Below are 15,173 nucleotides of genomic sequence, written 5' to 3'. Positions count from 1 at the left end.
GTAGATCGTGTGCCTTAGTTTAGTGGTTCTTATCTGCATTTCTTGTCTGCCTTTCTGGATAACATAATAGAGGAGCATTAAGACAGGCAGGCCTGGTATTGGCAAGCTTGATATTTAACTGTCCTGACTTCATGCATAGTTTGGTATTAAATTGTCGGCACCAAATTTTGTATATTGGAAGGACATACAGTACTGTCAAATAATATTGGACATGCTATGAGTTATTCTTTGTATGGCTTATTCAGTGACTGTAGGAAATCAATGAAAATCCTGAATGTTCAGTCCTAGTGAAATTGAAGTCATTTACTGTATGGTCATTTACTCATTAATTGAAGTTTCTTGTGCTTTAGCATTCTCCAGCATGTGTTGTTTTTTCTTCAACATTCACATGTGTACATTAGTGTCTGCTGTGTGCAATAAATTACATGAATACATACTGGATTTGCAAGACTGCGTGGGACATTTTTATGACATGTGGTGCAGAAGCTTGCTAATTGCACTGTTGAAATTTATTCCAGGAACTGGACCCTAACAGTGCTTTTGTGGCCATGGCACTTAGCCGAAAGGCCAAAGGAGCAGTACCAAGGCCCACTGTAGCCTCAGGCGGTGTCATTCCCAAGACACCAAAAAAATCTGCACAAGATGTCGTCACTCGGAGCCGGAAGCTGGCCCGTACGTTTGTGCCTTATTTGAGGTTTAATATGCACACCATTTTCTTTGTCAATCTGTGCTCTGCCAGCACCTTTTCTTCAATACTGAGAACATATTGAAGCAAGTGCAATGCCTTTAGATGTATATAGGGTGTAGTAGTTTTTTTAGAGCGTACAACATTTTTAAAATTGCCTGTGACAGATAGCATAATTGTAGTCCTAGATCTGGATTACTCACATGATAAATTGAAAAAGGCATAATTTGCTCATTAAAAAAAATCACTAATTATCATTTTAATTATTTACTTTATGACACACATTGTCATTTATGAATTGTAGCAGGTGTGTTGGCAACGCATATCCATCTGTAATGACTTCTAAGAATCCCATGGGTTTCGATTCATGCGTCAAGAAATTTTCAGTAAAATTAGGGCTGTGCGAATATTCGAAAGGTTCACATGTTATCGAATATTATATTTTTATTATTCGTACTCGATTAGAAAATGTTCAAATATTCGGTTAGATACGAATATTGTAATCAAATCGAATATATCGCTGGCTGTGCAGGAACAAACACAGCATTTGTTTAGATATACAGAGCGTAGATATAAAAAGCACCTTGTTTACTTTCTCCATTACTGCTCAACACATTTACTTTCAGTTCAGGCAGTGCCAATGCCCATGCCTTGCCTTATTGCTAATTACTTTTTTTTTTCTTTTTGCGGTGCACTTACGATATCCCTTCAGTGTTGGCATCTGTCAAAGGTTTCCAAGAATGACAAAGAAGTGGTGACAAGATGGGCAGGGCACATAAACAATCATTGCTTCTAGTATTTGCTAGAAGATTGGATGGATTGGATGATTGGAGTGTGCATGAGCTTTCACTCAGCTGTAACACACGATCATGAACAGTTCACCAATGGCTGGCGTCTGCGGGCTATCATGCCGGTCTGTGGAGCCAGTGACAGTGGCAAAATAGAGGGGGCCTCGAGAGCCATAGGAGAGAGAGATCTTTCATCCAAGATTGTGAGCTCTCTACGGCATGCAGCTGAAGAATATATGACCTGCATGTTAATGGCAGCGTTCTCTACGGATCGTGAATCTTTCCTTGTCGTGTTCAAAAAGTGTTGCAGTGCCCCTTTAACCCTCTAACCATTTCGGACGAGCCGAACTCGTCTTTGCTGAACTCTCTCAAAATTGTTTTGGATGAGTATAGCTCGTCCCTCGATATAGTACAGTCGAATTTCAATAATTCGAACCCAAAGGGGCCCGAAAATTTGTTTGAATTAAAAAGAAGTTCAAATTAAAAAGAGGACTTGTTCTTGGAGTACTTGGGCACCATAGCATGATGCATGAACGGTGCGAGTCATGAAACATGGCGGCGCGCAAGCACACACTGAGCGAGGACCACGAAACTTCCCATGCCGGCCAATGCTCGTTGCCCCATAACGGCAGAAAACGAAACATGGAGTTACGAGGGAGTTGAGAGGTAGGGCAAGGGGAACGTGGTTGTGAGGAAGGGCGTGAGGGAAAAGCGGATTTGCTTTCCTGCCAGCTTGATGGGTGGTGCTAATTACCTCTGCCATCTAAGACTGGCATTGAAGTGGCGGAGTTGCTTCCCGCTGCGTGTTCGCGTGCTTTTTCCTTTGTCTGCTGTCAGATCGTCACTGCATTTACGTTCTTCTTCCTGCATTCTTAATGTGTCCTGTCTTATGAAGACGACGAAATCGTTGCCACTGATCACAATCACATTGGTGTGCTCCCTTCTGTTGTCGTGTCGCCGCGTGCAAAAGACGAGGAGAATGAGGTATTGGGTGTCCTTGTAATCGGGGTCCGTGTTGTACAGAATCGGGTGTGGCGCGCTGTCTCTGTATCGGGATGTCTCGGTTTAGACTTGTCATTGTAAAAAAAAGTTGGTTTCACCCGAAAGGCGAAGCATCGATTTTGATAGCAAATTAGTGGACAGCTATACAAAGCAAGGCTAGTAGTTTTATTGGCTGTATAAGCTTGTAAACATAGTTGTACTAACTAAATTAACAAGCATGGTGTCATGCACGCGCAAGTAAACATGAACACATCTCACTCAATGATTGTGGAAACTCGCTATCAAAACACTGGCGTGAGAAAACGCGGCAGCAGCAGTGAGCGAAGCGACATTTGGGCTGTCTATTGTTTCAACGGAAAGGGACCACCAAGAACACACAGCACGCAAATAGCTACGGGCCACCGACGTACCTAGACTCTGCCCCCAACACAGATCGCTCTCAAGATAGGGCTGTGCAGCCGCCACATGCACAGTTGCAGCCGGAGTAAAATGCCGCCCCCTTCTCTCCCCTCCCCCTGGTGGCTTGCAACGTTCGGTGCTTCGCGTGTGACGGTAGACTGCATGGTTCCTCCTGGTGCGGTCGAGATTGAGCCCCAATGTCGGCTCCCCTCACACGTTTTCACTCGCACATACGGCGTAGGTCGCACAGCAATGGTGTTATCATCCTTGCACATGCACGGCGTTGAGGGGCCTCTCCTAAGCTTTTTCTCTATGGCGGAGTCGGAGCAATGCTGCTCGGAGGTGCTGTTGTGTGACTGGTGCACTGCTGAGAGCCTTGTCGGAGCACGGTATGTTTGAATTAACTGTCGCTACTGGTTGCCCGTTCGAATTACCGGGTGTTTCGCCTATTGGAATGCACATAACTTTGATGGGACCACGGCATAAGTTCGGATTAAGCGTGTTTGTATTAACAAGATTCGACTGTATCTCCTTTAGACTGTTTTGAACAAGACATTCTCGTTTGCGTGCTAGTTGGTGTGTTACATCGCAGATGGCAGCACTGGGCTGGTAATTTTTACCCCCCTCCCTCCCCTTTTTTTCCTTTTTTTTTTTTTCAACCACCGTTTCACAATTCCTTGGGGGCCAACTCGTGTTTCAAAAAATGGCATCCGGTGCAGGTGACTTGTGTGTTGCTGGTCCATCGTCTCGGAAGATAAGTTTTTTGCCATTAAGCTCTTCGGACAATGGTTCAGACACCGAAGTTTACTTTGCTTCTGAAAGCAAAAGCAATAGCAATGACTTTGAAATTAGCAGTTTATCAAATGAGGAAGACTGCTCAGAAAACACTATTATGAGTTCGTGTAATTTCAGCGCATCAAAATGAATGACATCCCCACGAAACCTCCTCTGTTTCCGTTTTTGGGCATCCCTGGTAAGGCATTGAATATAACATCGCCTAATGACTTGACTGTGTATATTCACCAGTTTTATTGTTGGTTACCAGCAGGTAGCTGGCCTCCTTTATCATGAGCAAAATAAACTTTATTATGCTAATTTGACTTAGTATGTGCTTGAATTTTTTTTTCAACATCGAAAACTTGCTTTTTAGAAAGAAAATGTCCAATATCAAATGAAAAAAAAAATAAGCAGTTTAGACATAGAAATTTTCAAAATAAAATGGTTAAGGGGTTAATGAGCAAGCTGCAAGTTTGTTTCCAAGCATGTTTTTATGTCAGAGGTGAAGCATGAAGAACAGGCTTACTATCTTTCATCATTAATAAGTTTTGCTTTCCTGTTTGTATTCCTGTGGGAATGTCACATGTAGTATTTAATGAACTTCATGAAGTGTTGCACCACATATTACTGTGCTCAGTAAACTCGGAAGATGTTTGCATTTCCTGCCTGAACTTGAAGTCTAAACATGCAGTTTGCAGGTGTGAGATTCTTGCTTTAAGGCAGTTTAATAATTACTATAAGACCCCATTCATTCGACCCTCGTCATTTTGGAAAATTGAATAATTCGGACTCGTCCTCTGGTCCAGGCGGGCATATGCATTACTTAATTGCACCAAACTTCTTAATTGAGACTTATTTGGCCACACACCTGTTAATTTGGACTGTTAGAATGTCATAGAAGTGCAAAAGTGATGCTAGCATCCAACCATAACAAGTGGCGCACTCCTCATCGCCGTAGTCATCAGCAAAAAACTTTGTGGGATTGACAGGAACGCTGGGATGCTTCATGCCCATTTGTGCCTATTTAGCCCTTGCTTTTGTGTTTACCACCACTATAACACCATGTTGGTCGTGTGCCTTGTGCGAGTACTGCATAATCACCATTCATGATCATGTAAATAGCGACCACAGTTTCATTTGCAGTGGTTACAGCAAATACCTTTCATTCTGACTCAGTGTGCACATTGGTCGCGTGCTTTCAAAACTACGTAGTCGCCATCTGTGAGTGCATCAATAGCAACCAATATGTTTTCGATAGGTTTTGTCCACTGCATTTGTGGCAAACTTGCTTCGCTTTGAGTCTGCGCATGCCTTCAGAACTGCCTTATAGCCATCAATGAGTGCATCGATAGCGACTATGGTTTCATCTGCAGCGGTTTTGGGGAGCAGTAGTTCCATTTTAACTGAGTGCAGTGTGCATGCATGTTACAAACGGTGCAATCTATTTAGTATGAAGAGTGATTCTACTGCAGCCCACCAGCTGGCATCCAACCCGTCAGCTACATTGCGATGGACTGGCAATCTGTTGCCAACTAACTCACTGACGAAAAAACAATGTGGATGTGCACTTCCTAGTGAAAAGCGTGTCGACTCAAATGAAGACACGTGTCTGACGCCTAGCTGCACTGCAAAGGAAATAGCGAGAGATTGCAGCTTTTTGCACTGATTTTGTGTGAATAGAAGCAAGGGTTACGGGCTTATTCAGTAAACAAAAGCTGAATTGGTCTAGTATGCATTTATTTATTGTTTTCTTGATGTCCTCGATAATTTGACAGTCAGCTAATTCCAAACCACATCAGTAACGATGACGTAGAGTGAGCTCGGCACGTTCATATTCAATAAACGTTTTCATTTTGGGAACTCTGTCCTCGATTTTCTTGTTCAGCCTATATTCAAGCTACTTTTTTTTTCCCTGGCTTCCCACTTTCGGGGGTTGGCTTAGAATCGGGGCCGGCCTAGATTCGAGTATACAGTCGCCGACCGTTTATTCGGACCTCATGGGGACTGCCGAAATGTCCGAACAAGCAGGTGTTCGATATAACAGATTAAGAAAAAAAAAAGAAATCCTTTATTTCCGCGCACTTATTCGTGTTTGGCAGTAGGCTTGAAGAAATCGTGAATGCGCCGCTGCACGCTGTTCCGTTTACGTGCAATCAGATAAGCCTGAATCTCGGAGAGGGTCGTATGGTCACTATAGGCTGCTGAAAGCACAGTCACTGCTTGTGCACGCTCCGCATGCGACGGCAGCGTAGCACATGGTGCGTCATCTTCCGACTCGGAGTCATTGTCCGGCGGTGCAGCAGAAACCTGACGAATGATCTCGCCGTCATCGAGTTCTGCGCATGTCAGTACAGCAGTGTGAGCACCTGTGAAACTGTCAAATGAGACGGTGTCCGGAACCACTGCACAGGTCTTGGCAGAGCATTTTTCACGTCAGTAGGGAGCACATCGGAAGGTGACAAATCCTAGGCCTCCCGGCACCCGCTTGCCAGCATTCCCCAGCGCAGTCTGCGCGGGCACTGTCGGTGCCATTAGACACTTGACGCGATGTTTCCGTATGCCGCGTTGCGTCACTGCAACCTCGACATAGCACACAAAGCAAAGGTCATCACGCCGTCACGCCGATACCAGTAGCGCAAACAAAAACCTGGCCTACTTGCAGGGTCGTGCACGAATAAACAAACAAATCAGCTGCTGGATTATCTTGACATGGCTTACTGAGCTGAGACCAGAACTGCTGTAGCCACGAACCAGGCAGAAACGATGATGATGAGCGGGGATTTGCAGTAGCGCCACTTCGTGGGGCAGCAAGGACGCTCCGTCCGAAACAAAAACGGCGTTCAGCAAGTCGAACCATGCACCGATCAGAGTTGGTGCATGGGGCTCTCAATCAAGTTGGCTCAAGGAGTGTCCGAAAAATCAGACGAGAGGTTGCAAGGTGTCCGAACTTTCGGCAGTTGTTATACATTATGGTCTATGGGGAGAATGGTGGTGCCGCAAAGCAGACCGAATAATCGAGCATGTCCGAATTTTTGGAGCCCGAAAAGTCAGTCGGCGACTGTATACGGTGCTTTTTGTGCACATTGCACTCAAGTTACCTTTTCCCCCACTTTCCTCAGCATGTGCACTGTAGATAGCACATGTGCTATTTTGTCACGATTTGCTGTCACAACTAAAATTAAAAAGTCTTCATTGCTTGCAGCAGGAATTTCAAATATTGCACATTGTTGTGATGTTAGAATGACCCAGAACATCTACAACTCTGCACAGAAATATTCAGGGAAGCTAGAAATTGAATGGCACACCCTGCACTTGTATGTGCAACTTGTGTTGTACACTTTAAGGCTGCCGCCAGTTGTTACAAGGATGGGGTTTCGGCGACTTTCAACAGCATCTGCTTGAAGCTCGAACCAGGTTGACCATTGGAAAGGGTCTGGCAGGGAAGATGAGATGTTGTAAAAACAATAACAGAAGTTTAATACATTGTTATAGGTGAGTGGTGTGCTCTACAAAGAGTACAGAAACGTTCTGCATGCGTGCTCCTGCACTCGGGCAGAGAAGGTGCGTCTCCACGTGGCAGCTCGCTAGTTTTCTCATACCCGCCAACATCTAGGCAACCTCATTCTCTCTTGCTCCCTGGTAGAGAGCCCTGTCAACACACATTGGGTGTGTGTTGACAGGGCTCACTCCCTGGCATAGAGGGGGGGGAACGTGAGACAAAGGAAAGTAGGAGAGCAGGAAGTTTTGCATTTTTAGCTACCCTCAATCATAGGCTTGTGCTCTCTCTTTCTCTTTTTTTCTGTGCTTCGGCCTGCCGAGCCTGACATTGGGATCGCCTTTTCGACCGTCGCTGACTTATGAGCCCGACGCATCACAAATTCATCAGCTAGCTCAGCTAACTTCTGGCCTATCTTGAACCCAGTACCGAACATTCTCATGTAACCGGTTATAATATTGTTCAAGTTCAAAGCATTGAACAACCTTTGTGTGATTGTCATAGGCTTTTTGTTTCTTGAGCCATTCCTCCATGTTTGACATAAGCTTATGTGCAAATTCTGTATAGGACTCATTCCTAGCCTTTTCCATTTTGCGCAGCTTTCGCAGACAGCCTATACTTCTTCAGCAAACTTGACTTTACCTTATCATAATCCTCAGCGTACTGTATGGTTAAGTGAGTAATTACATCCGTTGCCTCGCCCGGTAACAGTGTGAGTAGACGCTGTGGGCACGATTCGCGGGAGGCTTGCTTCTCGCATGTCCGCTCGAAGGTCACCAAGAACAAACCAATGTCCTCTCCGAGCTTAAAGGGTCGCATTAGCTCTTTCATAACGATACACACGCTCCTGCACTGTTTCTTTCGCTCCTCTGCCCTGCTGCCCGAGCGCGATTCATTTCAAGCTCGAGTCGCTTCAAGTGTGTGTTCCCTTTCCTCACGTTCCTGCTCTTCCTGTTATTCATGTTCCCACTCTTCTGCCTGATTTTTTGCATTCTCCCTTTCTCTAATGATCTCCAGGCATTCCGTAAACTCATCATCCTCAGCCTCTAGAGCAAGAATAGGAAGAATAGACTCAATCAATAGTGGTTTTCGGAGTGCGTCAGTGCCATCCAGGTGCAACTCCTTCGCCAGTTCCAACAACTCCGGTTTACGCAATTAGCGGCGAGAATTAGGAGTGGCGCCCTCTCGCGAGTGACGTCACGGCCAGGACGCCGCTCGCTCCGGCTCGCTCGGCTGCCGCGCGCTCTCGTTCCCTTCGTGTATGCTTGGGGTATGGGTGGCCCGAGCCATACGTATTGAAGGATACGCCGGCTTCTTTCAGCTGCCATGGCTTAACCACAGTTTCTTCTTCAAAAGCGCGTGAGTCGAGAAACTTTGCGGCTTGGATATCGCAAGCTATGTAGCGTTAAAGGGGTCTACTGGTTTTTCAATGCACATATGCGCCGTGTCTATCCGGAAATTTTGCGTAAAAAGAATGTCTGCAAATTCAACACGCGAGGTTGTGTATGATGCCTTGCTAAACATTTAACATTCCCTTAGTATTTAGCTATGAGAGACATTGCATTTTACATGGAAGAAAAATCTTGGTAATTGGCGTCAGCATGTTATCCGATGTTAGAAAGACACTGCCCAGCGAAGCTGTCATCATGATTCTTATTACTCTGGTGTGTTGTTCTATTTGAATATGGCCATTCATTAATGAGTAAAAAAAATAGGCGCGCATCTTATGAAAAAGTTTGCTGCTACTTTCATCCTCCTCTGAAACAGGCCTCCAAAAAACGAATTGCTCATGGCTGCAAACACGACGGCGCGTCATGTAGAGTATTTACATAGTTAATTCACAAACACCATAGTAGCAATCACCTGAGAGAAAAGTTTCGTTGTTAAGATCGAGAGCGAATGAATTGAAGATGTGTAATGTTTCATAGTGGCCCTCGGTAGCCTTTATCGACAATATGGCACACCCCTGATCACGTAACGGTAGCTATCGACTGTTGGTGTGGCGAGGCACGCTATGTTCGCGAAACCCATCAGTTAAGTACAACTTCGAATTAAAACCATAAAGCATTTTTTTTTACAGCGCCAACTGGAATGGCTAAAGTATTCTGGAGCTACTACAGCGCAGCTTCGATTGACTAGAAAAGGAAAGTTCAAGCACCTTCTGTCTCACCATCTCTCGATCCAGTGTTCTTTAATTATACAAACGGATAACTATTCGCTTCGTCGGTACATAAAAGAAAACCTTGCCCAACTGCAGGCTAAATAAAGTTTGCTTCAATCATTCATAAAGTACCACAAGCCTTGCATATACTTTCACTTGATTTCTGACCCACCACTGGGGAATTTTGATATCTTCAACATGTCCCGTACTACTAATGATTGACGCTTCGACTTCTTTCTGGCTGCAGCCATGTGGTCCAACAGGCATACTTCATTAAAAAAATTGGGCCAAGCAGCCTGTGTCAGTTTTCAAACAGATTCGCCATGTATATTCCTCAAGCAACAAGCACCAGTAAATTTCTCAAGTGAGTTGAACGTGTATCACGGAAAAGGAAATATATATTGGTACATTCCTATTTGTATTCTGTGAATAGCTGTAAGCCTTCATTAACTTTACTTCAAATTTCCGCCGCTTAACATAAACACGGGAAGAACCGCATAATGTTGACAAGCAATTAACGAAGCAAGTGGCGCTTGTAGAATCTAAACTCCAGTATTAGTTAAGTCCCCGTGTTACTGCCGAGCGTTTCTGTGAAGAAATTCAAAAATTCGATATTATACCATGAACTATACTCGTCGTGAGCAAACCTGTTTTAGCGGATTAAAATCAATGTAACTGTTGTAGAAGTCATATATAGCCAGCGTTTGTGACATACTTGTTGCAGCGCGGCAGGTATGGTATAACTGGATTCCTGTATGCTATGTTTTTGCGATTGTCCATCCGCGCATGAAAAACCCGCAATGGGCTCTTTTGCGCCTCTTCGGCTGGCACTGTAGCGTTGCCTTTGAGAGCTGCATTGTTGTATAAGAAATCAGCTCTTTGAATAAATGTACGCAAAGGAAGACGTCGTAAAAATATATTTCAGACGACCACCGTAAGTATACAAGCAGAGAGAACGAGGGCGAACAAACGAAAACACCGCAGAAAGCGCCCGGACAACGCCCGAACTGTAGCAGACGACAGGCATGAGTCCTTGCCCTGATGTCACGCGAGCGGCGCTCGTAGCGCCTCTGTAGTTCGTTCTCGGGGCTAATAACTTCAAATTCATGGCCGTTTTCAGTGCTGCTCTCTCTACTGTACATGACTATCTTGCTGCTGCCTAACTAGGTGACAACAATAGCTCAAATTTCCTGTTCTGTTCTAACATTTCAACAAAACCTGGCAAAACTCGGCAGAGAAAGTCTCACACTCATCACCTTGCAGCCAAGAATTCGGCGCAGACCATCGCAATCGCTGTATTCATTTGCGACTTGGTAGATGAGGCTCGTAGATCTATATCCCTCCGCTGCTTACCAGTTGTTATGGCTGCTACCAGTTTTTACGGCTGCCACCAGTTGTTACAGTTGTACGGGGGTGCCTCGTATTCAGAAAGTGGTTTTGGCACGTAAAACCCCATAATTTAATTTTTTTACATTTTTTTTCGTTGTTACGGGGATGGGGTTTTGGCAACTTTAACAGCATCTGCTTAGAGCTCAAACCATGTTGACCATCGCAGAGGGTTGGCAGGGAAGATGAGGTGATGTAAAAACAATAACAGAAGTTTAATACACCGTTACGGGTGAGCGGTGCACTCTAAGACAAAAAGTACAGAAACGTTCTGTGTACGTGCTCCTGCACTCAGGAGCAGAGAAGATGTGTCTCCATGTGGTGACCTGCTGGTTTTCTTATACCCACCATCTGGGCAACCTCATTCTCTCATGTTCCCTGGTAGAGAGCCTTGTCAGCACATATTGGGTCAACCCATACAGAGGAATACGGAGATAAACCACTCCCTGGCGTAGAGGGAGTGAATGTAAGTCATGTCAGGTCAACCCACACAGAGTAATACAGAGAGAAACCACTTCGTGGGGTAGAGGGGGTGAACGTGGGACAAAGGAGAGCAGGATTTTCACTGGTGCATAATCCTGTCGCACACACCCGACGGACAAGTATTTTCATGTTGACGAGCACGACGATTAGGCAGGTCGTGTCTCAGGCATTTGGCATTCGTTCCATTCATTGCTGCACAAAGTGAACCATAACACCTACCACTTTCAGGCTGCATGCCTTGGTCCATAAAAGTTTGCATATTCTAAAAGTGATTCTCTACCTAGTGAAAGCTATTCATGGACAAGGATTTAAAATGTTTTTTTTACAGTTAAGCTGTTAGTCTCTAGTTGGCCGGAATTTATCACGGCGGCATCCTCATGGAGAAAAAAAAAAGCTTCGGCAATTAAAGCAAAAAGTGCGTATATTTTTTGGTATCACGCATACTATAGCACAGCATTCATTTCAATAAAGAACAAGCACGAAACAAGTAGCCAAACCACATAATTTATGATTAGGCGCTCCTGCTAACAATGCAAACACATAGCGCTCCCCAGATACGTTTTCTAGTAAAGGTTGCTGTTGTGCAAGCTGCTGTGGCAACGGCAGCTTGGGATATGGCGAATGACGTTGCTAGCTTTTCATATATCGAATAACCAGCCTAGCAGATGATTTCATTGTTGTTGCAGCACCACTATGGGTAGGCGACGCGTAGTTGGGACTCCCTCGGAGCACCATGAATACGAGCAGCAAAGGGAAAAGGAATGGCAATAGGACCAGCGGTGGCGGGCTGCTGCTGGTCACATCGCTGTGGAATTCCAGCACTGGGGAAGACCGCACGTCCACATTATCCTCTGGCTGAACAATGCGTCGGAGGAGGAATTGAGCAGTAAAACATTGCACACACCCCTCAGCAGTTATAGTGGCAGTTTTCTTTCACAGGGCTCTCTCTCTCTCTCTCTCTCTCTCTCTCTCTCTCTCTCTCTTGCAGTGACGTTTATTTAGCTTTGTTCAATGCTGTGGTCTTCTTAAAGTTCCTGGATAAATAAGTTCTGTTTGCAAAAATGCTTTAAAGGTGTTGAAAGATGGGGTGGTGCAAGATTACAAAGAATGCAGCAAAAAGGGAATTGTGAATGTGCTTGCACCATTGTCGTATACCAGTGACATACTTGCTTTAAGCAAGTTTATTCAGTATAGTACTTGAAGCAGCTAAATTCGACAAGTTGCTTAAAAAGTCACTGCAGTCTAAAGATGTGTTGCATGTCATTCTCTGCTCACCCGCCGTGGTTGCTCAGTGGCTATGGTGTTGGGCTGCTGAGCACGAGGTTGCGGGATCGCATCCCGGCCACGGCGGCCGCATTTCCACGGGGGCGAAATGCGAAAACACCCATGTACTTAGATTTAGGTGCACGTTAAAGAACCCCAGGTGGTCGAAATTTCCAGAGTCCTCCACTATGGTGTGCCTCATAATCAGAAAGTGGTTTTGGCACATAAAACCCCATAATTTAATTTTTAATTCTCTGCTGTTCCAAGTTTGGGGTTGCTTGTGTGATGTGTCTAAAGTTAAACCATCGTTAGGAGTGTGTGGATATTCTTGAATATTATATTTTTAGTATTCATATTCGATTTGAAAAATAGATATTTGAAAATGTTCGAATATTGCTGCTGTGCGGGAGCAAACACAGTTCTTGGCATTTGTTTCCATCTAATATAAGAATATTGGGTTGATTTCATGCTGCCAGTGAAATTTTGACAGCCACCAAACATCTAATCTATGCGGGAAAGCCAGCTTCTCAGTAGCAAGGGGTATGGGTAGATCAGAATTGGGGATACACCACTCCCAATTCTGAACCTATTGCTTGACAGCAAGATGAGTGACAACTGGTACAAGGTCAAATGCCTCAGAGTTTATGAGCATTTGATGCGGTATAATAACGCACAGGCTGGTGTGTACGGTTAGTGGGAATTACTAAATTTTCGAAGTTAATATGAGCCAAATATACGATCATTTCGTATAATGGCTTACTAGTCTGGTAGGTTTTTTTAACATTGCCAATGTAATAGCAATGTTCCAACATAAATTAACCCAACATGCTAATACATGCATGTGCATGGCATTATTCGACTTGATGATCGAAGCTGTCATTATCATCATCATCAGCCTATTTTATGTCCACTGCAGGACGAAGGCCTTTCCCTGTGATCTCCAATTACCCCTGTCCTGCGCCAACCGATTCCAACTAATGCCCAGCGAATTTCCTAATTCTGTCGCCCCATCTAGTCTTCTGCCATCCTCGACTGTGCTTCCCTTCTCTTGGCACCCATTCATTAACCCTAATTGTCCACCGGTTATCTAACCTGCTCATTACATGACCTGCCCAGCTCCATTTTTTTCTCTTAATGTCAATTAGAATATTGGCTATACCCATTTGCATTCTGATCCAAACCACTCTCTTTTTGTCTCTTAATGTTATGCCTAGCGTTCCTTGTTCCATCGCTCTTTGTGCAGTCCTTGTTCTCAAGCTTCTTTGTCAGTCTCCAAGTTTCTGCCCCATATGTCAGCACCAGTTAAATGCAGTGATTGTACACCTTCCTTTTTAGTGATAATGGCAAGCTGACAATGCCTGCCGTATGCATTCCAACCCATTTTTATTCTTCTGTGAATTTGCTTCTCATGGTCAGGGTTCCCTGCGATTAATTGACCTAGGTAAACGTACTCCTTCGCAGACTCTAGAGGCTGACTGGCAATCCTGAACTCTTGTTCCCTTGCCCAGCTATTCATGATTATCTTTGTCTTCTGCATATTAATCTTCAACCTCACTCTTACCCTCTCTCTGTTAAGGTTCTCAATCTGTTGTAACTCGTCTCCAGTGTTGCTGAACAAAACAATGTCATTTGCAAACCGGAGGTTGCTGAGATATTCGCCGTCGATCCTTACACCTAAACCTTCCTAGTTTAATAGCTTGAATACTTCTTCCAAGCATGCATTGAATAGCATTGAAGAGATAGTGTCTCCTTGTCTGACCCCTTTCTTTATAGGTATCTTCCTACTTGTGTAGAGTTAAGGTAGCTGTGGAATCTCTGTAGATATTTTCCAATATATTTACGTAAGCGGCCTGTACTCCTTGCAGGCATGCCCCCCCTCCCTGCCCATGCCACCACCCCTCACACACATTTCTAAAGCGTCGCCAAATCAATCTTGAGACTTGACAGTTGTTATATGGCAGTCAACATTCTCTTGCCTTTTTCACTCCTTTTGGATGGCGGTAGTTATCGGCGTCTCCTGGGGTGTGAAGGCCAGTTTCCGCATCGATTCGATGCCCGAGTGATTAACTCGAGATGCGTTCAGTTGTCACCATCTTTTCAACGGTTACACGCATCACTGTTGCTTATTTAGTTCAACCTTGTTTGTTAAGACTGATCCAGGGTCCAGGAAAGGGATTTGGTTTGTAGTCAGCTAGTCTCTATGCTCGTGGAACGAGCTGCGGCTGGAGAAAACTCCAGTTGCATTTAACTTTTTCTTTTGCTTCATTATTTCCTCAAGGGATGGCTCGTCGCAATGCTGGCAGATCCTCAGAACCACATACCCGTGATATGGGTTAGATAAGGTGGAAAATAAAAGAATACGAGACAGTGTGCATCATCAAACCCTGCAATAACTGTTAAACCCATAAGCAATATGTCTGTCACCCATTACCTCATCTGGTTTTTCTCTTAATTGTACAGCACTTTTCGTGCCAAATTGGCAATGAAAACAAGAGTCCAAGGAGTTGAGAAATTAAGCGATCTACTAAGGGAGAGAGCAGAGGCAACAGCCAGACAGGAATGAAAAGCGAAAATTAACAAATTTTACCGTTGTTTGTGAAAATGTTTATGGATTAGCATCTTTTGATTTGAAAAGGAAACAGAGAAAACACCGCCGGAAGTGGAGAATAGTTCCGTGTGTTTTGAATGACGCTTCTACAGTTATCAGTAGAGCCGCCTGACGTAGCCACCTCT

At 44.5% G+C, this 15,173-nt stretch overlaps 1 protein-coding gene across 4 annotated transcripts in view; it reads left to right on the top strand.

Moving 5' to 3' along the window:
• Positions 1-15,173, top strand: part of LOC135907931 (uncharacterized) — a 62,914-nt gene that overhangs the window by 31,230 nt on the left and 16,511 nt on the right. For all 4 annotated transcript variants that reach the window (XM_065439725.2, XM_065439724.2, XM_065439722.2 and 1 more), the window contains one exon: positions 519-672. In XM_065439725.2, the coding sequence (XP_065295797.1) occupies positions 519-672 (154 nt within the window). The remainder of the gene's footprint in view (positions 1-518; positions 673-15,173) is intronic.

This window comes from Dermacentor albipictus, chromosome 1 (assembly GCF_038994185.2).
Source record: "Dermacentor albipictus isolate Rhodes 1998 colony chromosome 1, USDA_Dalb.pri_finalv2, whole genome shotgun sequence".
NCBI lineage: Eukaryota > Metazoa > Arthropoda > Arachnida > Ixodida > Ixodidae > Dermacentor > Dermacentor albipictus.
Note: the sequence above shows the minus strand (reverse complement) of the source record. Positions and strands in the feature narration are given on the sequence as shown.